Raw genomic sequence first — 26,512 nt, forward strand, 5'->3', positions numbered from 1 at the left:
AAGACTGAACAGATATCTTTATTACTTCTGATTTACAAGACACTTAGAATTTTTTTGCATTACAAAAACTTTTTTTTTTACAAAAGCTCTCTGAAAGCTTCTTATTTATACAGTAAAAATACCGCTTTAGTCGGGATCAAGTAGAAAGATCAGGAATAACGGCTGCAGGCGGATACAATCCCTACATCTCGTCATAAACGTAGACGGATAACAGTCTGCATCCCCTCGCGCTACCACTCGCTCACAAGTCATACTACACGTGGGAGCAACCCAGACAATTGACGAGCTGGCGGACTGTGGGATCCTGAAGCCATGCAGGTGAGGGGTAACTGAAAGGCTGAACACTGCTTGTCTACACATCTCTCCAGAATACTCCGGCAACCTCCAAACATACACGCATCACCATATTCCTTACGGTGCAGCTACACCCAGAGTACAAAGCTGGAGTAAAGCCACGAGGTAGAGGTCCTGAGTGTACCGAGCTGGCAACAGGGATATAGAATACCGCTCTGTCTCTCTACCATTTATTTGCATGGTTTAATTTATGTATATATATGTATATATTTTTTTTAACTTTAATATTTTTTTAGAATCAAACCAAAATTTCCAAGATAAATTTTTCATAAACAATAAATAAAGGACTTCTTCAAAGACTTGAAGTCCTAACCTACTAAACTTACCATACAAAAGCATCTCCGCAGCTTACACCATGTTCACACAGTGCAGCACAGATGTAAACCTGCCTGGCATATTTAGGAATGTGAAAAAGGAATAAACCAAAAATATAATCCTAACGACCACAGGTAATGAACTGTCAGATCGCCTACTCCTCACCACCAGGCTGGCTTCCTTCCCCATCACAACTTCTGTCTCTGGCTTTTTATTTATTTTTGCTAATTCACACCCCTTTTGGAAACAACCCTCAGAAATGTATTTTCTCAAATTAACAATCTATGCAGGACCATCAAGTGACGAGAAGCCGAAACTGTTCATTTTCTATGGAATTTGTATTCCTGGTGACCAGCAGGCACTTAACTCTGTAAAGTACTTTTCAACGTCAACCAGAAGACGTTACAGGTCCTATATTAGAGTTTAATCCAACCTCTGGAGACAATTCTCCAGCAGCAATCTCCGACCTTCTTCATAATCATCTTCGTCTACATTAACGAGAAGCTGAATGGTTTCTTGTCCTACAGCTTCCTTCAGAGAGTCCGTGATGAAAACACCCTTCAAAGCTTCCAGCAGGGAGCCGTTCATGTAGTCCGTCCAGAAGGCATCCAGGTAAGACATCTCGGAGAACTTAATATCGCAGATGATGGAGCCAAGGTCTCTGGATTTCAGCACAGTGTTGGACTGGCTAAACAGATCAAACTGCTTCTCCAGTGGATCCTGCTTTATAGACAGTACATTCTGGTTAAGGATCGAGTCGTGGTGGCAGTACTCTGCTCGTACACGCAATCGGATTCCTGAAAAATGGGGGGTCATGGATGGGGAAGAGAGAGAGAGAGGAGGGAGGGAAGAACAAGTGGAAACCATTAAAAAAAAAAAGGTAACAAATGCTCTGAAAACTCTACAAGGTCATGCAGTTTAAACCACTTAAGAAGGAAGAGTATACCCTTCAGGATACGAAGGACCAGCAAAGCTATAACCGCTCTAAAGCACTACAGGAGGAGCACATTGGAATTACCAGTTTGCAGCCAATATCAAGAGGTTTTAAAATAACAGACTTGTCCTGATGTTCATGGTTCAGAGTTGGGAATGTCTTCACGACACCCCATTATTTCTTAATGCTCGCAGCACCTGAGTGTACAGCACAGCAAGTCTGAGCTTAGCTTTTACATGGTTGCAACGTGAAATGGCTAAAAAAAAAAAATATATATATATATGCAGCTTTTACTGGATTTTATTATCATTACTGAAGAGAATAATAGGGGAACATACTGCAATAGGAGAACAAATAATACGTGTCTGTTACATACGCTTGTAAGGGATTTTTTTCCGCTTTATTTTTTCTGTTCTTGTTGGAGGTAGGTCAACCTGTAGAAGCATTTAATCAAGAGTGCAAAATACAACAGTTCTGATGTGGTCGGAACATAAAACTCTCAGAGAGGGGGAGCAGGACACCAGAGGGGAGACGCCTTCCTACAGATGAACTGAAGAAAGGCTAACAGGTAATGCTTGTGTGTGAACAGAGACAACACCACAGACGGCACTTGTATAGCTCTACAAATAAGGCTATGTAGCGGCAGAACCGGTACCCTGCCCTCTGGAATGCATTACCAGAAAAAGTGAGGACATGGCTAAGGCTTGTGCAAGGCACTCAAATGAAATGGAAACTGGCTGCAGGATTGTGTCTGCATAACAAGCCCAAGAACCGTTTTCTGGACACACGTGCAAAGGTTCCAGATCACTGGTCCATCCAGAGCACTAACATTACTCTACATCTTAGACCCAGTTTCCACGTGTCTCCATAATGGTAGATTGGGGCTTCTAGTAAGCTTACACAATGCTATACCACAGCTCTCGTATCCGTCACATAGGAAACAGTGTTCATCAGGTTCAGATGTATTAAATGTGAGGACATACGGCTAGATTTTCTTTGCTTGCACAGATAAGATCGGCCAGCAACAGGCACATAGCTCAGGATTGTTTCTGCCAGGCCTGATCCACACACCTATAAACCTTCCATTTTCTGCATATAAATTGGAATGAGCTTTGTGATATTACCCAATGGAGGGGGTTTCACAATGCTCTATGGAGTGTGGATAAGACTTGCCTGGCTGTGATGACCAAATCTGATGGACTTTACAGGTGCATGAAACGCATATTGTGTGGATGGAAGAAGAGCACCGTTCACATTTACTGTACATTGGGTTTTGAATTCATTTACCAGATACATTGAGAAGCAAACATATATTTCAATGGATGCACCATGTCAGCTTTTTAAAAAAACAATGAGTGGCCCAAATATTACTGGACTGCCGATTGGCATTTTAACTGGTGACATCCAGAAAGGCAGCAGATGCTGTATGGAAAGTGAAGGTGGACATGTAGTGTGCGAGCCCCGGTTAACAGGGGACTGAACCTCGTGACCATTCTCATTTCTTTTGCTGGATTAAGAATTCAGCCACTAATATGGCAGTTTGCACTTTCCCTTCCATTAATATCTACAATGCACTTTGAGATGCTTGGGAATTGCAACTCAATCACTCCACCCTCATATGCAGTGCAATATGCATAGTGCTGCGGTCCCCAACTCCACCCAAAATACACAGAGGACTTCTGATCTCACACCGAGAAGATCTTTTTCATTACAAGGTCCTCTCGCTGTACTCCGGAGGTGGTCGGAGGTAGCACTAGGAGGGGGAAAAAAAAAAAAAATCAAACTATAAATTGACAATCCGGAGTCAGAGGCAGCAGTACTATGCATGTGGTTCTGCACTTCATGGTGCTCGGAGGTGACCTAATTAGGTTTTGTTTTTTCAGTTATTTCAGCAGGCATTTATTCAGTCCATCTGTGATTAACTCCAGATTTGCACAAAAAAAAAAATGAAATAAAAATGGTTCCAAATTACAGATCAATTTAAACAGACGTCCACCAATTTTTTTTATTTTTATTTGTTTTACACATCAGTTTTATTTGAATGGCAGAAACACGGTGTGACCAAAGCTGCACAGAAATACTGTCCTCATCTTCTAAGTATCACCGCATTCAGACTGGAGCCGTGACCAAGATTGGCTATATAGTCATCGATCCTAAGACACATCTGCTAACACGCATGATTACCCCAAGGGCACCTCCTCCGTGCAGTCCACAATGCCAGCTCATCAAGACAAAATCTGCAACAAAACTGCATTTAAAAAGTGCATTTATGGTGTATTTTTTGGTTGCAGATTCTGTTTACAACCCCACTGACTTATAGGGGTTTCTCAGTAGACAAGGCGTAGAATCTCACAACTAATATGCTACACGCACGGCAGGTCAATTTCTGCACGTAAAAAATACACATGTATACAGAATTTGGCAAATCTCATTGACCTTGCTGGTGCGGTGTATGTTCTTCAGCACGAAAATCCACATTGTGGGCAGTTACGCTAGGGGTGAATTCAAATGTAAATTTGCTGCAGAAATCAGTTCCATCTTCCTGGTGTCAATAATGCAGTAAGCGCGAGGCTTTCTGTAAGTCCGACACGGATGGATGGAGCAGCCTCAGAAAATTCTCCAGCAAACCTGATCGCGCAACTTGACCCCAAGACACACATCCAGCTAGTCCAGGTCAGGTAATGAGCTGTGGATGCACCAAGGACCCATAGGCACCGCTATGTCTGAAAAGATGGAACGGGGCAATGACAGATCAGTAAAATGCAGCATGTTGCCCAATTCCATTTTTCAAAAAGCAATTTTGTTGTATTTGTTTTTTGCGATTTGCAAAAATGTGAATAAAGATATTGCAGATGGAGAAGCCCCGGAATCTGATGACTATAGAGTCAATGTTATTCACAGGTGGTTTTGCTACCAGACTGACAGCATGTCCCCACAATGCTCAACTGCATGGTGGCTAGAGGGTCAGGGGACCCCTCATCTCAATAGGTGGAAATCCCCTCTCTGTGGACATGCTTTAAACACATAGGGGGACATTTACCAAGCATGGTGCGCCAGATTTATGGCTTGGGGGGGCGGCTTTATTGTTTTGCACCAAATATATCAAATGTTTTCTTCAGAATTCATTCATCACACCAAAACTGAATTATAAATGTATAAATGGGGGCAGGGCTAGCAATATTATCGGATTGCTGTGGACAAAAAGCAGCTTATGTGGCAGTGTTTTATGAACAAGTGATCGGTAAAGTGAGGCGTTAACTTTTATCTAATAGAAATGTGCTAAACAACATTCAACAAAAACGTCCCCAGACTGCAATTTACCACAGGAAATGTTGCACATATAGTTCAAAGGTCACAAGTGCGGTCTGGCAGGGTTGGCTGAAATGGCGCATTCCGTTTTACTGGCATTAAAAGTTGCAAATTGAGAGAAACAGGCGAATAATCAAGGTTATTTTTAAGAAAAGTCACATTATAAAAGTGGCGTGCGCCTTGTGATATCCGATGTGACACAAATCATCACTTTTGATTTGTAATGCTAGTATTTTTAGAGCAAATGATGCCATTTTTGATAAATGTCCCCCACAGTCTGGTCACCTGTATGACAGCGCGCCGGCGTGTGCTGCTCACGTACCGTGTCTGAACTTCGGTTGAACGACTAAATGAAGAAAAATCTTTATTATACAACAAGATAAAAGTAACCACACGGCGGTCAGGTTTAGGAGGCGTGAACAGGGAGTGTCCATCGGATGAGCAGCTCGTATAATACACTGCAGACGGAAGCAGAACATAAGCTTGTATTTTGCTCCCATGTTTACCAGTGAGTTGCAGGGCCAGGCTGTCAGAGCAGCTTTTTAAGGTTTTTTCCATTGGACGTCTTAACTGTGAACCGAGAGAGACAGGTTGAGCTTTTGACAAATACATAGAACATTTCTTTTCTAAGTAGCAAGATATTCACTTTCATGTAAAAAGTGCCTTTAAGTCTATTTACACTATATATATTTTTTTTTTAAAGGAACTAGAAAAATATCTGACAAACTAAAAAATAAAAATTATAGCGGCAGATAGCAGAAGATAAAAGCTGGACGTGCATTAATGGACATGAGGGACTGGAGGAGGCAGGAGTCCCTCTGTGTACATTTACTATGGGTTCTGAATAAGCAGCATTTTATACACTTTTTGCTCACACGCACATTGTTCCCATTAGGTCAGTGCTGGAAAACGTCTGCAATTGTAGTTGTGCACGATAAAACCGAGGCCTACGCCATGCTGGTCGGGAGATTTGGTTTAAAGAGGCGATATCCTCAAAATACTATGTTTTCTGTAAAGTCAATTACTGATTTAGAGAGGTTCTCGGGGTCCCCACTGTGCAGCGGGGACAGGTAAGGGTTAACAGAACCTGTATTCGCAGTCGTCACCCATGTAAACACACACACTTAAGGTGTTATTCAGAAGCAGCAGTTTTCTGCATCAGGGATTTACCATGCCCAGATATATTCAACATGTTTTCAGTCACAGAAATTTCTGCAATAAATCCGCAGCATGTGAACTCCCCCCGGTAAAGGGCAACTTCAGTCACCGGTGACAGTAGATGGATCACCTTTCGCTCTGTATGCATTATCTTAGGATTATCCTGAGAGACATTATCTCTCCTTTTTGAGGTTCTGCAATGTTTTAAGAGGTGATGACAGAGCCTTAAATGGAGGCAGTTACACAGCCAGGCACTAAACGACTAGTGAGCGGAGTGAATGTGGCTCCACAATGAAGCTTAGCTGTATCGGGCGTCTTAAGAACTTTGCGTTATTTCTCACTGACCAGTAATGGTCCCTTCTCACCAGTCACCGTCCATTTCTGACTGGAGTTGCTCTTTCACTGGCCCAGTACGTGCACATTACAAGTGGACAGAAATTAGGGGCTGTATGTAGCAGAACTACTCCTGTCCAAGGCCCAGGTCTAGAGCTCAGCGGCAATACAAGACAGTCCATGGAGGGGCAATTACTGTTTGGGGTTTTTTCCCATTTCTTCAAAGGACCTTTTATTTCTGCTATCTGCAGCAAACAGTCTGGCAAGAAAGATATTTTATGAGAACTAAGAGCAGGAAAATAATTCAAATGGTTAAACAGTTGAAAGATGTGAAACTAGAAATGCCCGATCTGAAATATAGGGCTGGAAGTAGTGAGGGCTGACAAGCTGGACACTGAGTACATGGACTAGTAGCATCGTTATACCTATAACACTGCAGCACGTGGCTCCTGAATCTGCATGCAAAGAGGAGAGGACAGATACTGGTGGCCATGTTGGGAGCACTATCTGCCTCGACTGTCTCTCACTTGTAGAAACATACATTTACCTTATGGTACGCTTGTATTTTTGAAGGGTAGAGCTCATGACCATTTCTTTAACAGAGAGATTTTATCTCTTAAGCATCAACCTTTTCTCAGTAAACCTGGAAGTTAAATTTTAGAGAAAGTCGACTGAAGAGAAGAGCAACAAATACCATGACATTCACATGATACATGGAGGAGGGGAACGTCATAGGAAAGTGACAGCAACAACCTAACATGGTGACGTACGGATAATTAATGAGCACTTGCAAACAACAACGGTCAGAAGGCTATAGGTAGAGGAAAAAAAAATTACCTAAACCATGCTATTCGAAATAGTATAAAGCACAGAATATAAAGTCTTGTGTCTATACATGTTAAAGGGGTTGACCAGTTTACATCGCGAGCTGCACATGTTCTGGGAAAAGCCCACACATGCAGCTAGTAATAGGCATATTAAACCATGGGCACCAAAGTCCCATAGTTCATATATACATGCAGGTCCGCTCATCTGCTTCTGGGTGCTCCGCTCTGAACATGACTGCTGATCGAGGGTTCGGGCCATCAGCAGACTCGTCACTTACACTGCGACAGACAGGAATTAGCGCATGTGCAGTCCGCCTCCGGTGTAGGTGAATGGACTCCGCTGATGTACATAAAGGCGCACCTACATGACAGTTGGCTGCTCACTCAGTGCAGGTGAGGTGCTGTATGTACATGCAGTGATCACCTCCACAGTAGGAGGACGAGAGATGGCTATTGCAACCGCTTGTCCTCATACAGCTGCATTGTTCCTGGGCGGCAGAGTGTTTAGACCGCGTGAACTGCTGCCCAGAAGCCATATAAATTTATGTGCCTGCATGGACAGGATCACCCCATGAACAAGTGCTTCTCACTTCCTTGGGTGATCTGCGCCACATTTAGATGCCCATTCTACATCCACCCTAAATCTCCTTCAGCAGCCATGTTTGTAGTGAAGCTCCCACAAGCAGATAACCCGAATGTAATAAGAATTAGTCTCATTAGACGTCAGTGCCGATGGTGATGAGGCTCATTACGAGCTGCATGCATTGTTCCAAGCACATGTGCAACTAGCAAATGTACCCAGGAAGATTTTATCATTAGCTGGAACGTGTAAAGTGACCTGCGGGGTTCATGGACAGGTTCACTTTTCACCCTGCGGTCTCAGCTCTGCACGGCATCTGTTTTCTAGGTACATTTTAAGAGGTTGAGGTTATAAGTTGGTTTTCTTTACTTGAGTGAACTGGTGACACAATTTGCTTCATAATTTTCAAAAGATATAAATAATTGTGAAGGCATTCGCCACTGTGGGTTCTGAGATGGAGAAAGACCACGTGAGAAACAGTACCATGCAGTAAACTGTGATTTGGGGTTTTGATTTGAGGGACGGTTCCCCACAAGTAATTTTCAAGAAGTCACAAAAAAAAAAAATCCATATACACTGTCAATTGTGAACTTTTATGGCATCTACACCAAAGAATGTTTTTGCAAGTGCTGAAGTAATGAACAGAATACAATAATTAAACTGGTGAGGAAGACGTCCCTCTGATTGGGCCATGTTAATACCCTCCAAAGGAAATCTACAAAAAACAGTGTTTTCTATGCCGAAGAGGTTCGTGAAACGCAATAAATCTCTTCAACGCTGGAGAAAACCCTCACCACTGTCAGAAAGGACCACCATGAAACAGGTCCGTCTGCAAGTGAAAATGAGTCATACAAAGAAAAAAAATAGAAAAAAGGAAAAGCACAACACTTAAGAGGTGAAAGGTCTTACTGTTTCGTCCAGGTAGGAGAGCTTTGAAGGATTTTTTGTATTTTATTTTGTGTGTTTTATTAGTACATCTCTTCTTAAGCACTGATTTCCTGCAACTGTCAAAACGTGAGAAACGTTGGAGCACAGAGAGATTACATGACATACATTGAATTGACACCTTGTTGTGGGGACTAACAGACGTGCACGCTGTAAGGATGAACTGTTCGGCTACTTAAACAGGTCGGATTTTTTCCAGTTGGGTATTCTAGGCAACACATTCACAGCAGCAAAAGGATGGTTAGAGAGGAGTGTGCAATGAAAGAGCGTACATAGTCGAGCTCTGGGGTTCAGCAGATCTATGAAGGGAGGCAATCCCTACTTCCAGGTGCCAAGAGCTTTAGAAACTGGCATCAGAAAAGAAGCAGAGGTCACCCGCAGAGGGCGACTGTATGCACAAGTGTATAGAGACATCCACAGCTCGTGTTAAGACAACCAGCCCAGGGCAGCATGCATATTAAGAGTTTTACTAAGTACTGAATGGTTTTATGACCATCATTCAAACACACAAAGCTGAGCCTCCCTTCCTCTTAATAGGATGATGTTCCCTTTGGCACAGAGTATTTTTTATTTTCTAAAACCAGTGCCCCATACTGTTTCCTTCATTTGCATCATACAGGAAAGCAGAACAACAACTAACAGGGCAAGAGGTTATAAAGAAATATGGGAAAGGAACCGGACAGAAGGCCCAAATGTTACCGGAGAAGAGATTGCAGCTGTGACAATCCAGTCCGTGTCATTGTACATTAGCAGGTACTGGGAGACGAGATGCCGTAGCCTCAGCAACACAATTAATTGCTTTGGAAACATGCAGCTCAATCGTATAAGGTAAATGTTATGTAGAGGTGAACATATCGATTAGCCACCAGACAGAAAGGGATTGAGAAATCTCAAAGAAAGCCTCTCTCCTAGATCCACTTCTGGCTTTAGCTCAAAAATCTGCATCAACGACTGCCACAAAAAGCTGAGTGTGACCGCACCCTTACTGCAGTTCAGAGACGCGTTAGTGGACAGACAGGGCAAGTCACTATACAACAAAAAAAAAACACTAAACCACTAAGAAGAAAAACACCCTCATTTTAAGCAAGCCTCTGGCACAGCTGTGCCACCTTGAATAACTATAGGAGGCCGTGGCTCGTCAGTAAATATGGAGAGAGGAGAAGTCTGGACAGCTGATGAGGGCAGCGACTGATGGCAAGACTTACCGCAAGTTACTTTGCTCTGGGTTGCCTCGGCTGGTGGGGTATCACCGCCAACTTTGCTCTTTTTGGGTTTTGTACAGTGGCCCCTGTTTATTTTCCCTCCTCGCTTTCTTTTCTTTGAATTAGATCCTGTGAAATAGATAAAATAGTAAGACCGTAAACTGAATAAAACACCTGTACGATGCCTTAATTAGAAGATAAGAAACCTGGACATCCCTATTACATGTGAGAAAGCAATGTGTTATGCAATAAATAGGAGTCGCCCATAGTAATAAACATCCGTCGTACACATTTAAGAGGCGCTCCAGGATTTTACAGGCATGGGTCTAGCAATGAATGCTTCTTCACTGCAGTCCCACATCTACTTTATATCCATTAGCTTGAATGCGTTGCAGAAACTGACCTAGGTTCACTCACATGTTTGGTTCTGCCAATGATCTGGGTCTCAGGGGTTTTACCCACCAATCACATCTTAATAATAAAGGCTGCCAATGTAAAATCCTGAAAAGCCCTTTCACTGCACCAGGAATTACAGACTCATCAGATCACATTTAACCAAGTCTTACCAGTTTCCCAGTTTTCTTCACTGGTCTGCGATGTGGTTGAATTCAGGCATCCGTCCATCTGGGAATCAACAACTGAAGGGCCACATGTGTACCTCTCAGGGGACACTGAAAGCAAATTAACAAGAGGTTTCCTTATAAGTGTAAATATGAAGCAAGCCTTCCACGAGGCACATGCGCAGAATATGGGTGACAAAGACAACGTGCATCCTGCATGCTAGGAGGTGGAGGAGCGGGGCTCCAGCACAGGTAAGTACTGCCCTAATTAAAAAAATTTGGGGATAGAAAAGATCGATTTGGACATAAAGATAGACTTACAAATTGCCAAAGCAGGGCTACAGTGCCGTACAGACAGTACGGAGGGTCCAGGGTGGTCACAGACTGAAGATTCTCTTTAAAAGGGGTTGTCCAAGTTGTCTACAATTTTTGCCTCATTCCACTGAATGCTTTAAAATCACATATCATACTGCATTTTAACAGTTACCATAATAAAAAAACTGCCAAAAATGTTTTTCACCAAAAAATAAAATAAAGTGTCTGAACATAGAATGTCTAAAAAGTGATGCAAATTGCAACTAGGGTTTCTCCAATTTTTCGACTTGCTCAGAAAGGTTATGTTTAGTGGGAAGGGGCATGGCATCACCAAAACGGGCACTTGGCCTAAGATTTGCCAAAATCGAGCCACAATTCTGGTGTAAAATTGTGTCCCACAGTAAGTCTGCCAATGGTCAGTGAAAAGTGTCTGCACCAGATTAAACCCAGCGAAAGTGCATTAAAGGGAACCTGTCACCAGGATTTTGTGTATAGAGCTGAGGACATGGGTTGCTAGATGGCCGCTAGCACATCCGCAATACCCAGTCCCCATAGCTCTGTGTGCTTTTATTGTGTAAAAAAAACTGATTCGATACATATGCAAATTAACAAAAGTCATATCTTACTTGTGTGACCAGAGAAGTCATATTTTCAAGCTGACTCATCTCAGGTTAAGTTGCATATGTATCAAATCTGTTTTTATATACAATAAAAGCACACAGAGCTATGGGGACTGGGTATTGCGGATGTGATAGCGGCCATCTAGCAACCCATGTCCTCAGCTCTATACACAAAATCCCGGTGACAGGTTCCCTTTAAGACTGCTGTCACTTGTGCCACTTTCTGGCTACTGCTGACCAATGTGTGTGCAAGATGACGGCACTTACTAACATAGCGCCTTTGTTGATCTATATGTTCTTCTGTGCTGTCCACAGAGAGGTCTTGTCCATAAGATGGCTGCTGATGGAGGGTCATATAACTGGACATATCAGTCAGCCTCCTCCATTCAGAGACACTGCACCAAACAGTGCACATGGCAGGTGCAATGTATTGGAGCTGAGGAGTCCATACGATTTGTCCATGAACCTCCATCCTCAATGCTCACAACACAAAAGACTTTGCCAACAAGGAGGCATAACTTCTAAAATATAATTAAAATGGCGCAGAGCATCAAATACTTTGCTAGTAAGTGCCATATTGTCATCTTACAAATACGATAATAGTAGTCAGAAGGAAGAAAATGCCTTTAATAAAACTGAAATATGCTAGGATTTGGTGCAGATTTGCCATTGGAGACTTCCCTGCAGTGGTTCAAACACCAAGAACCAACATTTTCAGGGATGCGAACTTCAAATATATATGAGGGAAAATCCACTCCATACAAACCCCTCAACAAATATTTAAGTGATACCAATGGGAGAAGATATTAAGTTCTGGTTCATGACTCCCAGGTTCTCTTCACTGGACTCCTTGTCCATCTGTTAATTTCTGCATGGACAGGGTCACGGGCAGACATGACACCATCCATGCAGAACTGATAGATCGGGATCAAGAGTCTTCAGAAAAGAGCCTGGGAGCAAGAACAGATCAGGCAGTGGCTGGACGAGTTTGGAATTCTTCACAGGTCCCAAGGGCCTGGGGTTGGCTGGACAAGCTCATTATTGTCACATTCAAGCCCTTTGAGGACTACTACCTGTATGAGGTCTTATTAAAGAAACATATGGAAGAAGGTCGTGTCGGGTTAATATTCGCAGTAGCTGAAGTAGGTGCTTGAAGTTTGATTCGTCACATTTTCCTCTTCGCTCTAGTTCAAGTAGTAGCTCAGCGCCATTTTTAGGCCTTTGGAGGTCAGGCGTATCCAAATTACCATCGTCAAATGCACTGGGGCTTTGGTGCCTCCTCTGCCATGCAGAAAGCAAAGCATTACCAGGTACTTCCCCAGCTTCTTCCACAGTCCAGATATTCGGGTCGAGGGGGTGAGTGAATGGGTATGATTCATTCAGTAAGAATGACAAGGCATCGACATCACTGTCTGTTAACTGAGAACCAACGACATCAAACACGTAGTGCAGAGAATGCATGCCATAGTACTCCAGGCATTCTTCCTCCTCCCAGAATTGAGAGAACACTGGCTTCCTGAACGCAGTCATCGCGATGTACAAGCTCCGGGGCCCAGAATTCAGAGCCAACACTGACGATGCTCAGAGCGCAGATTGCTGCAAGAAAAATAAAGCCACATAAAAGTCATTAAATGAGAACATTACATATCACATCAAACAGCTTTCCAATACGGACACCACCTAGGACATCTGGATGGTAATATTATACAGTGGTGGTGAATATCATTATTAGAGGAGCTCCAGACGTCATCCACAAACCACACATGTGCTCTAATTCCATACTAAACACGGACGACGTGCACTAAGGCGGTGTTCAGCACTTGACTCATGAAGAGACAGAAAGCTGCAGAGATTTACTACACAGCAGTGTGAACGGACTGCCTAATGATCAATACCCGGGAGTAATCCCAGCCATTAATCACTTCTGACTTCATTACACCACCAGCGCTTCATATATATTCACCAGCCTGCCAAACGCGTCTTAATAAGGAGACAGAAAGTATGGCTCATTTCTGTCACTCTCTAATATACCACAGGTGTTAATTCCACACTCCTCTGCTCAATGACGTCTACACAAGTGTTAATATTAATCCAATACCCCAGTGTGTCCTCCACGCACACATAAAGCAGGCTGCGCAGCTTCACCCACAGGTCCTCTTGTAGGATGATGATTCTCAGAAGCTGCTCCGCACCTCACGGGAAAACATCACTCAGGTAATATTACCGACCACTTCACACACAATGCATTCTTACCGCAACTGCCGGAAAACACATTTAACCTAAGAAAATGCAATACTGTAAAAATCTATGTGGCTTTTACAGGCTTTTTATTATGCGTTTTTTTTTTTCCACAGTATGGCCTCTTAGGGTCCATTCACGCGTCTGCAAAAGGACACGCACCCGTTCATCCTCTATGGGCCCGGACGTGAAGCGGAGAGCACACTATGTGCTCTCCGGTCCCCGAAATTTCGGTCCGCAGCTCCGCAAAAGATAGAACATGTCCTATTCTTGTCCGCAGCTGCGGACAGGAATAGGCATTTCTATAGGGAGTGTCGGCCAGGTGTGTTGCGGATCCGCAACACACCACGGCCGTGTGAATGGACCCTTATGGTGCACACGCTGCAGATTTTTCAAAGCTGAATTGCAAGCGGAAAATCTGCAGCATTTACAGCAAGGGCCAGTTCATACTGAGATTTAAAGTTTGTGAGGCGTTTCCCCTTCAAAATCACCTCAATAAAAATAAAAAAAATTTTTTTTTTTATATATATTTATATTGCTGTAAAAGAGCCCTGTGATTATTTTAATGGAAAGCAGCATAACTGCTCCGTAGGAGTCTGTGCCAAAAACAATGAGCTGAAAATGCAGTGTTGTATTCAAGTAAAATATATATATAGATATATATAGATATATATATATAATCCTGTGTAAATGATAAATCTGTGGCAAATCAATTTCTGCTAACATACGAGCGTAGCTGTAGCACTGGAGATTATATAGCATTCAGATATTATACTGTAGTTAAGGAGTTCATAGAAATTCCATTAGGCCTCAGTGATTCACAGACAGCACACATACCCGTAAAAATGAATGTGTGTTTTAGCACATTCCATGGGTCCGATTGTTTAGCACAGAAGTATGCCTTACTTTGCACGCATTCACGGATTCATCGTGCCCATTATAGTCTATAGGGCCATGAAAAACATGGATGCAACACAGATGCTATCCATGTTTCACGGATCATTAAGAGGGGATGCTCCGAAAATAAATTTTCAGCAGTGTGGTGTCCGTGGAACATGGATTCTTCACAGAAATATTCACGGATATCCGTCTTGTCACGGATATATCTATGGCCCCTCCACGTGTTAGCCACTCATGGTGTCCATACCCCACTGAATGGAGCTAAACCCTGAGGGGACACACACTGCGTTCGGGGACATGTCCTTTCTTGGCAAAGAACGGTGGTGTGGCCTCTCACTGACAACAATGGAACGCAGATCCCACACAGCCACTGGTCTCCGTTTTGCGCAGAATCCATGTGAACGAGAACCTAGGGTGGTGGCAGTTTTTTTTTTTTTTGTTTAAGTAAAAGCCAGAGGTGGGTTGGAAGAGAATGAGAAATATATAGGAAGGGCGTCTCTTTCCTGCTGGATCCACTTCTGGCTCAAAGAACTTCACAAAAAGCTTTGTGAAACCACCCTAAGCAATCTTGGTCATCGCTCGCAAGTGTCACAGTGTAGCAGGGCAGCCATAGAAATTAATGGGCTGCAGTGTGACCCACAAATTTGCCACAACCCCAGAATAGCACTGTGATTCTTGGGCACCTCCTTAAATGAACCGCCAAGTGATTAGTATTGACCAGCTGATTATTATTTTCTCTCTTTACTGGACACCTCAACAAAAGTCAGCCAAGAAGAATCTAACGTGAAATGTTAGATGATGAGAATTAGAATTCCAGTAACAAGCTGCCGAATGACTGACAACTTTTCCGTACATGGTGCAGTGGCAGCCACAAACCACGCCCACTTAACCAGTGCCATGGTGTGATATCCTGTGGACAATCCCACAGTCAGAAGGCCTGCTTTAAATCATTACACGCATGTGTGCATTTCTGAAAGATTCATTCATACACAGATCTTGCAATAATCCATGAAATGAATCAGTCCAGTCACGTACTGAAGAGCGAAGCATATACAGCGTGCGGCGACAGCGCCAAACAGATTAAATGACTGACTCTTACTAGTAAGGTGGCCATAGACAGGAGTCCTCCCACCAACAGCACACCGGGGAAAGAACGGCTGGAACGTTCTATGTCAACATGCCCGATCTATTGTCCTCCCGAGTGACGGCTATCTGAGGTGTCTGTTCATCGACGTCTGGCAAATCAAAAGCATCTTGTCACGATGGGGAGCTCGAAATTGTGGACAAGCTCCAATGTACTGTATGGTATGGGAAAAGCAGAGCAGCATTGCTGGCACCAGTGCAAAATTCCCAGCAGACGATCTTATGGTACATCAGACACCTCTGGGACCAACTGCTTTCCCCAGACCGGGTCACGCTTGCATGGCTCTTTCCATTTATTTCCATAGCACTTTGGAGAACATCTGGGCGTGCTCCATTCCCTGCTGGGCACAACAGGCCCCCTTTGTGGACATAGGAGTGGGCCCCAGAGGTGGGACATTTATGGCAGGCTGGGTTCACAGCTGCATGAGCAACATCCCCACTATCATCATGGCCGACTTAAACATCCCTATTGACACCTGCCACCTCTAAACTCCTATCGCTCTCTTCCTCCTTCGGCCTCTCACAGGGGTCTTCAGCTCCCACCCACAGAGATGGTCACACTCTGGATCTTATCTTCACCTGCCTCTGCTCCCTATCTAACCATTCTAATCCGCCTCTCCCCCATCCGACCGCAACCTACTCACCTTCTCTTCTGCTGCTCCCCCGGTCTACACACCAGCACCCCCCCCCGCAGGAACCTTAAAGGGGTTCAACATCTTCTAATCCATTCAAGTGAACAGAGCTTAGCCCCGCCCAGGCCAGTTGATACTAGTTGTGACATCACTGGGCCGGCAGTAAACAGTGAGAAGGCCGCTGCGCTGCTGGAGCGCCGCTGCCTTCTCAAACAGCTGATCGTCGGGGGTCCCGGGTGTTAGACCCCCGCCGATCAGAAGCTGATGATCTATCCAGAGGATAGATCAGTTTAAACAAAGTGCAGAACACCTTTAAACATCCCGACTTTTGCTTGTTTTCTGACTCTCTTATGCCACTCTCTACCATCTGTTCCCTCCAAGACCCAGATGCTGCCACCACCCTGTATAACACCACAATAAGTACAGCTCTGGACACTATTGCCCCTCTCACACACAACAAAACCAGAAAAATTTGAATTCATACAAGGCCGTCCAAAACCTGTCCTCTCCCGACATCCGAGTTACTTCCCTGATACATACCCACGTGCAATCTCCGATCCTCACAAGACCTCCTTCTCTCCACAATTGCCTCCAAAATGTCTCCTGTGCATCCCCCACACTCTGATATGTTGGGGTAGAGAGTTCCAGACTCTCACCTACAGTGGAATCCTTAAAAAGAAACCTGAAATCCCACCTCTCCAGACCCTGCTGCCTCTATACCGCCATGACCAGCTTCACCCGCACCTACTGTGTCCTTCTCCCATACCATGTAGATTGTAAGCCTCACTGGCAGGGCGCCCTATCCTTCTGTACCAGTCTAACTAATTTTGTTCATGCCTAGTGCAAATGTCTGAATTATGTATGTGCACCGCCCCTTATATGTACAGCGCTATGGAATGAATGGCGCTATAATTATAATTAATAAATGTAATGAATGTCCATAGTGTGAAACTATTAGGGCATGACTACACAGCGCGGGAGTGAGGCATCCGCACGGGCCACAGCGGGCTTTAATGAAACCACACTGTTCAACCGGTTTGGAATTGTTAATGGCCATGAATTACTGTGGAAAAGTGACTAACCAGTCCGGTCTCTAGAGCCTGCTGCAGCCCGTATGACCACACCATGCGGTTGTACCCTTAGGTATGCAAGTCATCTGCATCTCCCAGGCCGACGGAGGCTCCCCGACCTGAACTGTCATTTATAACACGGTCAGCTCATATCCGGCAGCAGATCTATTGTATTGAACCATCATAAATCACTATGATGCAGTTGGTTCAAATCAGGGGAGCTGCGGCCGACTCAAAGGGCGTTTTTTCCGAGCCGGTCACATGAACCAGCCCTCATGTCTGGACCGGTTTCACCAGTGTGACTTCTGTGTAATTACTGTTGTGGCTGTGGAGTCAGTAGAAATGTTTTGACTCCAACATCAAAATAGAAACGCCAAATATCGCAGAACTGAATTTGCTGTATATTTAGGGACGCTTATAATGTTTACATTTTTATGAAATGTTCTGATCTCTCAAGCTCAGCCAAGTTCACATCAGCGTTGCGATTACCGTATGTGTTCCATCAAAAGAACACAGAAAACGGGGAAGAAACAACTATCTGCTGTATCTGGGTTACCTTGATCAGTTGGCTCAGGCTGGGTTCAAACCTGCAACAGAAATTTCCATTATGCTTCTCCATTAGTGGGGCAGAGCAACAAAAATAAAAGTGCCAGACAGAATGGTGCCGAAGAGACCCACATGGCTATAATGGGATCCGTTTGGTTTCTATTCAGGACACCGTCTTGCATACAAGTGTATTTTGTCCACTCGGACAGAATCTGTGATGGAGGCCAGAAATGCACGTCCGTCACAGGCCCTCGGCTTGTGTCAGTTGTCAGACTTGTTATTCTTGATTCACAAAAACAACAGGGAACAAATACAGAAAACACCTCACTGACGTGGACTCAGCCTTCAGTTATCAAAACACATTGATGGAGGAGAAGCAACAGAAAACCAGATACCGCTTCTCCTTTGTTCTCTACTGTCCTTCCGGTCACTAACTTTTTACACAAATTGCATAAATCAATAGTACAAGTGACCATAAGAAACTTTGAAATACACCTCAGAGAGTTCAAGGATCAGCAACCTCTGGAACTCCAGCTGTTCTGACACAACTCCCAGAAGCCTCCTTTCACTTCTATGGGAGTTACAAGAACAGCCGAATAAGCGTGCCTGCTGGGAGCTGTAGTTTCACAGCAGCTGGAGTGCCATAGATTGATGATCCCTGGTCTAGTTCATGTTATCAGCTGCTTATCTCTCCCCATCATTAAATGCTTTTCTCACTGAAATCTGCCTTGAATTCATCCAGGACAGAGCAGGTCATAGAGGGAATACATTACAGGCAATGCAAGTCTATGGGGAGAGGAGGAGTGAGCAGGAGCAGAGCGAGATAGGACTCCAGGAGAGACAACAGAGACTGCTGCTGATAAATAGGAAGTTTATACCTCAGCCCAAGCACTTTATTCACAAGCATGCAGGTCTTCTCTGTAATGTCCTCCATAATTCTGCAGCTGCTTCTGAGTAAGAGAGTGTTAGGAAGTAGGTTCTCCTCTACTTTTTGTGAGCAGTGGATGGCAGCTAGTCTCCACCCACCGGATCTGGGAGAACTGAAAACTAGACAGACATTCAGCATGCACGGAAGGAAAACTGCTAAAAATTGGCAGATACAAGTCATATTGGCCAGAAATACGGTTATACTTCATGTGCATACACTGTACTATGCAGTAATGCCAGGTACGCATTAAAAGGTGGCCATACACACAGAGGTCACAATAACACATGTACAAACGTCACACACCTGTTCAGGCCCTTATACTCCCTGTAAAAGGTCTAAGGTGTACAAATATGCCTTAGACTTTTACCTGCCATACATCAGTGCAGGGTATGCTGTAACGGTACAGCGACCACAGCGATGCGGCCTTGCCTAAGATAACCAATCACAAAGGTCCATACAGGAAGGAGAAGTAACGGAGCAGTATAGTGTCGTGCAGCAGGGAAAGCTGTAAGGAGGAGGGGTTACTGTAGTAAGGGGAGCCGTGCGCTGTGCCCAAGGACCCCGGCAAACACGGCAGCATCAAGATGGAAGTGCAGCACAAGGTAACAGCGCAGCGTGTGTAATGGATGGAGTGCAGTGTGTAATGGATGCAGGCTATTACAGCCAACTGATAAAGCACATGGAAGCCCCACTAGACTGGACTTCATCACGTGGCTATAATTGCCTGCTGTTATTTAGCCTGGTAATGGTTCCCCTGCATACCCACCTCTTAGGCCACGTTCACACCACCACTATTTTCTGTTCTGCTCCGTTAGAGGAACAGGGCAATGAAAACAAAAGAAGTGCTGGATCGGGCACGTAAGGCTGGGTTTTTGTTATACGTTTAACATGCACAAAAACGTATACGTTAACGGATGCCTCAGACAGATGCCATACGGTATACATTTTTGCAGAATGGGAAAGCGTAGGCACGGACGGCCTTTAATATAACTGCATATTCTTTTCCGCAATACACGGACAAGAATAGGACAGGTTATATTTTTTTTGCGGGGCCACAGAACGGAGCAACGGATGCGGACAACACACGGGAGTGCTGTCCACATCTTTTGCGGCCCCATTGAAGTGGATAACGGCCATGTGCATGAGGCCTATGATGGAGTCCATATGGTTTCTGTTCGGGATTCTGTCTTTTTACCGAACATCCTGCACACAAGAATTTTTTTATCCATCTAATGCAAATGTTTAACTTAACCTGCCACCTCTAGCACGCTGCTGTCACTGATCACATTTTACTACAGGGACTCTGCCGTTACTAATTCACGGCCCTGGCTACATCACATGGAGAAGTCACGTCAAATGTGGACTATGTTCGAGAACTTCGCCTGGAACCAATGTCAGTGTCAACTTTCGGCTGATACCATGTAAAGCTTATACACAAATTGCTCTACCCCCATGCTTCAGTGGACATTTAAGGGCTCGATCACACGGCGGATTTGGGTAGACATTTCTTTTGTCATTTGAAATCCACACGGACATTCATACAGCCACCGACTATTTCCACTCGGATCTGTAAACTTAACGCACGGTGTGGGTGTCCATGGGTGGACTCAAGCCAAACTGCTAAATCTATAGCAAATACATGTTGGATTTCTACAACACTCATTTTGCCGTGTGAATATAACCCTAAAGTTGCGGCCATCGACTGGCTCGAGGGAACACGAAGTAGGGACCAGGTTGGCTCGTAGGGTGCCACTTATTATTTTAAAGGAACACTTCTATCATAACAGGGTATTTTACTCAATGAGAGACATTTACTAAGGTGTTTAGGCCACTGTCGGTGTTACAAAGTCAGGGCTCTTTCACACTTGCGTTGTCCGGATCCGGCGTGTACTCCATTTGCTGGAATTACACGCCGGATCCGGAAAAACGCAAGTGAACTGAAAGCATTTGAAGACTGATCCGTCTTCAAAATGCGTTCAGTGTTACTATGGCAGCCAGGACGCTATTAAAGTCCTGGTTGCCATAGTAGGAGCAGTATACTTACCATCCGTGCGGCTCCCGGGGCGCTCCAGAATGACGTCAGAGCGCCCCATGCGCATGGATGACGTGTCCATGCGATCACGTCATCCATGCGTGTGGGGCGCCCTGACGTCACTCTGAAGCGCCCCGGGAGCCGCGTGGACGGTAAGTATACTGCTCCCCACTACACTTTCCCATCGCAAACAGGACTTTAGCGTCCTGGCAGCCATGGTGACCATTCAGAAAAAGCGAAACGTCGGATCCGGCAATGCGCCGAAACGACATTTAGCTTAAGGCTGGATCCGGATTAATGCCTTTCAATGGGCATTAAATCCGGATCCGGCCTTGCGGCAAGTGTTAAGGATTTTTGGCCGGAGCAAAAAGCGCAGCATGCTGCGGTATTTTCTCCGGCCCTGAACTAAAGACATCCTGATGCATCCTGAACGGATTTCTCTCCATTCAGGATTATTCCCATGCGTTCTGATCAGGATTCTTCCGGCATAGAGCCCCGACGACGGAACTCTATGCCGGAAAAGAACAACGCAAGTGTGAAAGAGCCCTCACACATTTTGGCTCACACCAAATTCGGAGATGTTTTGAGCTTCGTCGCTTTTATAAAGCAGCAAGAAAGGGGGAAGGAGGGGCAGAGTCTACCGCAGCCCGCCAGATTTACTATAACTTATAGTATATGTTAAAATTTGCTAGTCATGGTGGAGGTGCTCCCACCCGTCTGGTTGCGTTGTGGCATCCTGTCACATAATAGTCCCAACGGAGAAGGATACGCCAGAACATTTCCAAAGCCTTGAAAGTGGTGGTACATGGCCGAAGTCACGTGACCCTCTTCATGGCCATCACATGGCATATAAAGGGTGTCACCCGGCAGGAAGGCCCACTCACCAGCCTATGCCGGCGCACCAACAACCAGTTTTACCTTCAGACCTACACAGGAAATGCCCAGCAGCCTTCAAGGAAGGAATGAAGGAAAATTACCTCCTATTCTTCACCACTGAGGGGTTAATCACCATTAAGCCTTCGGGGACCCTGCTGTGAGGTTCCACAACACCCCTCACATGTCATTGCAGTAATGCCTACAATGTACGGGCTTCCTCTGAGGTTTAGGTCATGCGACTGTGAAATAGTTGGTGAAAAGCAGCGTTTTGGTAAGTGCTGTTTTGTGAGGTCCTGTGTTAGGCCTCATGCACACGACCGCTGTGTTTTGCTGTCCGCAAACCGCGGATCTGCAAAGCACAGATGGTGTCCGTGTGCGTTCCGCAATTTGCAGAACAGCACAGACAGCCTTTAATATAACTGCCTATTCTTGTCCGCAAAGCGCGGCCAAAAATAGGACATGCTATTTTTTTTTGCGGACCACGGAACGGAGCAACAGTGCTATCCGCATCTTTTGCGGCCCCATTGAAGTACGGCTCGGATGCGGACCAAAACAACGGCCGTGTGCGTGAGGCCTAAGGGTTAGAGTTGTTTTGGTGGAGGACACAAGGATTACTCGGGTCGGGGCTGGAGCCTCATACAAGCTTGGGCAAAACACTGATAACCCTCATCATCCTGTCATTAGACGTTCACTCACCTGTCATCAACATCTTTACAGCCCATCCAACTGCCAAGCATCATCGGCCTAGACTCACCCTGTCATTACCTCTCACATACCTATCACTCGGCCCCCTCCACCGGTCCTCACCCGCCCGTCAGCCCCCCTCCACCAATCCTCACCCGCCCGTCGGCCCCCCTCCACCAATCCTCACCCGCCCGTCGGCCCCCCTCCACCAATCCTCACCCGCCCGTCGGCCCCCCTCCACCGGTCCTCACCCGCCCGTCGGCCCCCCTCCACCGGTCCTCACCCGCCCGTCGGCCCCCCTCCACCGGTCCTCACCCGCCCGTCGGCCCCCCTCCACCGGTCCTCACCCGCCCGTCGGCCCCCCTCCACCGGACCTCACCCGCCCGTCGGCCCCCCTCCACCGGTCCTCACCCGCCCGTCGGCCCCCCTCCACCGGTCCTCACCCGCCCGTCGGCCCCCCTCCACCGGTCCTCACCCGCCCGTCGGCCCCCCTCCACCCCCGACCCTCACCCCCTCCACCGGTGCTCACCCGCCCGTCGGCCCCCTCCACCGGTGCTCACCCGCCGTCGGCCCCCCTAACCCGCCCGTCGGCCCCCCTCACCCCCGACCCTCACACACCCGTCGGCCCCCCTCACCCCGGACCCTCACACGCCCGTCGGCCCCCCCTCACCCCCGACCCTCACCCGCCCGTCGGCCCCCCTCACCCCCGACCCTCACCCGCCCGTCGGCCCCCCTCACCCGCCCGTCAGCCCCCCTCACCACCGACCCTCACCCGCCCGTCGGCCCCCCTCACCTCCGACCCTCACCCGCCCGTCGGCCCCCCTCACCCCCGACCCTCACACGCCCGTCGGCCCCCCTCACACGCCCGTCGGCCCCTCTCACTCCCGACCCTCACCCGCCCGTCGGCACCCTCCACCGTTCCTCCCGGTACACGGCCCCGGCATCCGCCACCCGGGAGTCACTGCAGCCTCACAGGAAGCGACACCGAGACGAGAAGGTAAAAGATTTACCTCATGAATCCGCCATTTCGCGGCTGCCATGTCACTACGCGCACTAATCACTCCTCGTCGCCATTTTCCTCACACAATTAATCTACAAGCCGCCGTCACGATCACCGTGCAGTCTGTACCGTCATACACCAAGCAAGAGGCCCCCTTACCGTAAACGGTCGTCGAGAACAAAACGAACTAACGGATGAGCGCCGTCCGGTTACCTCAGGGTTTCTCAGGTTCTGGTATTTTCCACAGACCACTGCGCAAGGCGTAGAAGAACTGTGACGTCACCGGCTGCTAATGTCCCCGCCCAGATCCGCCATCTCGTGATTGACGCATGCGCAGAGTCGAAACCGATGAGGCGATGACTGCTGTCACGCAGCAGAGCAGTTCATGCAACGTGACCCCAGGGTAAAGGGGCAGCCAATGAGGGCGCAGCGCTGTGTACATAAGGGCTATGCACGAAGGGTAGCTGCAGAGCAATGCCAAGAGGGCTAGGCTGAGTGTCCCGGGAATCTGAATGCAAACGCATCCATCTTTACATTTGTCACCGATCAGTTTCTATATTATAATTATTTTTTTACATTTTTAAAGGTCTGTGCATGCGCAGATGGGAAGGACGGCTCCGGCATTGCGGCACTAATACAACTGATCCGTAATTTTGGACGGACATAATACTCTAGCATGCTGCGGTATTTTCTCTGGCCAAAAAACGTACAGTGACTAAAAACGTCCTGATGCCTCCTGAGCGGATCGCACTCCATTCATAATGCATGGGGATAACACTGATCAGTTCTCTTCCGGTATTGAGCCCCTAGGACGGAACTCAGCGCCGGGAAAGAATAACGCTAGTGCTGAAAGTAGCCTAATCGGGCGCTGACAGGTTGCTATGGTGACATAGTACCGCGGACTTGTCTGTGGAGCCGAGGGTCGGGGGGGGCGGTCCACGCAGCTGATCTGTGCGGTCCGATATTCGCGTTGTTTAATTCACGGGTTACTCAGCGTTTTCTACAGCAGAATTTTTGTAAAAAAACGCTTACAATACATTTTCTATTGTTTTTCACAGGAAAAAGGCGGCATTAGTGCCTATAGCGCGGCAGGTAGACGCACATAGCAGATTCTGAGGTAAACACACGGGACGCTTCTACTCTGTATGTCCGTGTTCAGAATAAAGGCGCCATTAGTGCCTATAGCGCGGCAGGTAGACGCACATAGCAGATTCTGAGGTAAACACACGGGACGCTTCTGCTCTGTATGTCCGTGTTCAGAATAAAGGCGCCATTAGTGCCTATAGCGTGGCAGGTAGACGCACATAGCAGATACTGAGGTAAACACACGGGACGCTTCTGCTCTGTATGTCCGTGTTCAGAGTAAAGGCGCCATTAGTGCCTATAGCGCGGCAGGTAGACGCACATAGCAGATACTGAGGTAAACACAGGGACGCTTCTGCTCTGTATGTCCGTGTTCAGAATAAAGGCGCCATTAGTGCCTATAGCGCGGCAGGTAGACGCACATAGCAGATTCTGAGGTAAACACACGGGATGTTTCTGCTCTGTATGTCCGTGTTCAGAATGAAGGCGCCATTAGTGCCTATAGCGCGGCAGGTAGACGCACATAGCAGATTCTGAGGTAAACACACAGGACGCTTCTGCTCTGTATGTCCGTGTTCAGAATAAAGGCGCCATTAGTGCCTATAGCGCGGCAGGTAGAAGCACATTAGCAGATTCTGAGGTAAACACAGGGGACGCTTCTGCTCTGTATGTCCGTGTTCAGAATAAAGGCGCCATTAGTGCCTATAGCGCGGCAGGTAGACGCACATAGCAGATTCTGAGGTAAACACACGGGACGCTTCTGCTCTGTATGTCCGTGTTCAGAATAAAGGCGCCATTAGTGCCTATAGCGCGGCAGGTAGACGCACATAGCAGATTCTGAGGTAAACACACGGGACGCTTCTGCTCTGTATGTCCGTGTTCAGAATAAAGGCGGCATTAGTGCCTATAGCGCGGCAGGTAGACGCACATAGCAGATTCTGAGGTAAACACACGGGACGCTTCTGCTCTGTATGTCCGTGTTCAGAATAAAGGCGCCATTAGTGCCTATAGCGCGGCAGGTAGACGCACATAGCAGATTCTGAGGTAAACACACGGGACGCTTCTGCTCTGTATGTCCGTGTTCAGAGTAAAGGCGCCATTAGTGCCTATAGCGCGGCAGGTAGACGCACATAGCAGATTCTGAGGTAAACACACGGGACGCTTCTGCTCTGTATGTCCGTGTTCAGAATAAAGGCGCCATTAGTGCCTATAGCAGCGGCAGGTAGACGCACATAGCAGATTCTGAGGTAAACACACGGGACGCTTCTGCTCTGTATGTCCGTGTTCAGAATAAAGGCGCCATTAGTGCCTATAGCGCGGCAGGTAGACGCACATAGCAGATTCTGAGGTAAACACACAGGGACGCTTCTGCTCTGTATGTCCGTGTTCAGAATAAAGGCGCCATTAGTGCCTATAGCGCGGCAGGTAGACGCACATAGCAGATTCTGAGGTAAACACACGGGACGCTTCTGCTCTGTATGTCCGTGTTCAGAATGAAAGGCGCCATTAGTGCCTATAGCGCGGCAGGTAGAAGCACATAGCAGATTCTGAGGTAAACACACGGGACGCTTCTGCTCTGTATGTCCGTGTTCAGAATAAAGGCGCCATTAGTGCCTATAGCGCGGCAGGTAGACGCACATAGCAGATTCTGAGGTAAACACACGGGACGCTTCTGCTCTGTATGTCCGTGTTCAGAATAAAGGCGCCATTAGTGCCTATAGCGCGGCAGGTAGACGCACATAGCAGATTCTGAGGTAAACACACGGGATGCTTCTGCTCTGTATGTCCGTGTTCAGAATAAAGGCGCCATTAGTGCCTATAGCGCGGCAGGTAGACGCACATAGCAGATTCTGAGGTAAACACACGGGATGCTTCTGCTCTGTATGTCCGTGTTCAGAATAAAGGCGCCATTAGTGCCTATAGCGCGG

The 26,512-nt window shown here is 46.6% G+C and overlaps 1 protein-coding gene across 3 annotated transcripts; it reads right to left on the reverse strand.

Moving 5' to 3' along the window:
• DEDD2 (death effector domain containing 2) lies at nucleotides 1-23,802 on the reverse strand. Of its 3 annotated transcripts, none has more exons than XM_044282230.1 (5): nucleotides 23,715-23,802; nucleotides 12,526-13,048; nucleotides 10,524-10,628; nucleotides 9,961-10,086; nucleotides 1-1,466 (listed from the first exon to the last, which is right to left on the reverse strand). In XM_044282230.1, the coding sequence occupies exons 2-5, from the start codon at nucleotides 12,980-12,982 to the stop codon at nucleotides 1,093-1,095; spliced, it is 1,062 nt and encodes a 353-aa protein (XP_044138165.1). In that variant the 5' UTR covers nucleotides 12,983-13,048; nucleotides 23,715-23,802; the 3' UTR covers nucleotides 1-1,092. The 3 variants fall into 3 exon arrangements, with proteins under 3 accessions (XP_044138165.1, XP_044138166.1, XP_044138167.1); XM_044282231.1 differs by having other exon boundaries at nucleotides 23,661-23,800; XM_044282232.1 differs by lacking the exon at nucleotides 23,715-23,802 and adding an exon at nucleotides 22,514-22,607.
• Nucleotides 23,803-26,512: the final 2,710 nt, after the last annotated feature.

Source organism: Bufo gargarizans, chromosome 2, assembly GCF_014858855.1.
Source record: "Bufo gargarizans isolate SCDJY-AF-19 chromosome 2, ASM1485885v1, whole genome shotgun sequence".
NCBI lineage: Eukaryota > Metazoa > Chordata > Amphibia > Anura > Bufonidae > Bufo > Bufo gargarizans.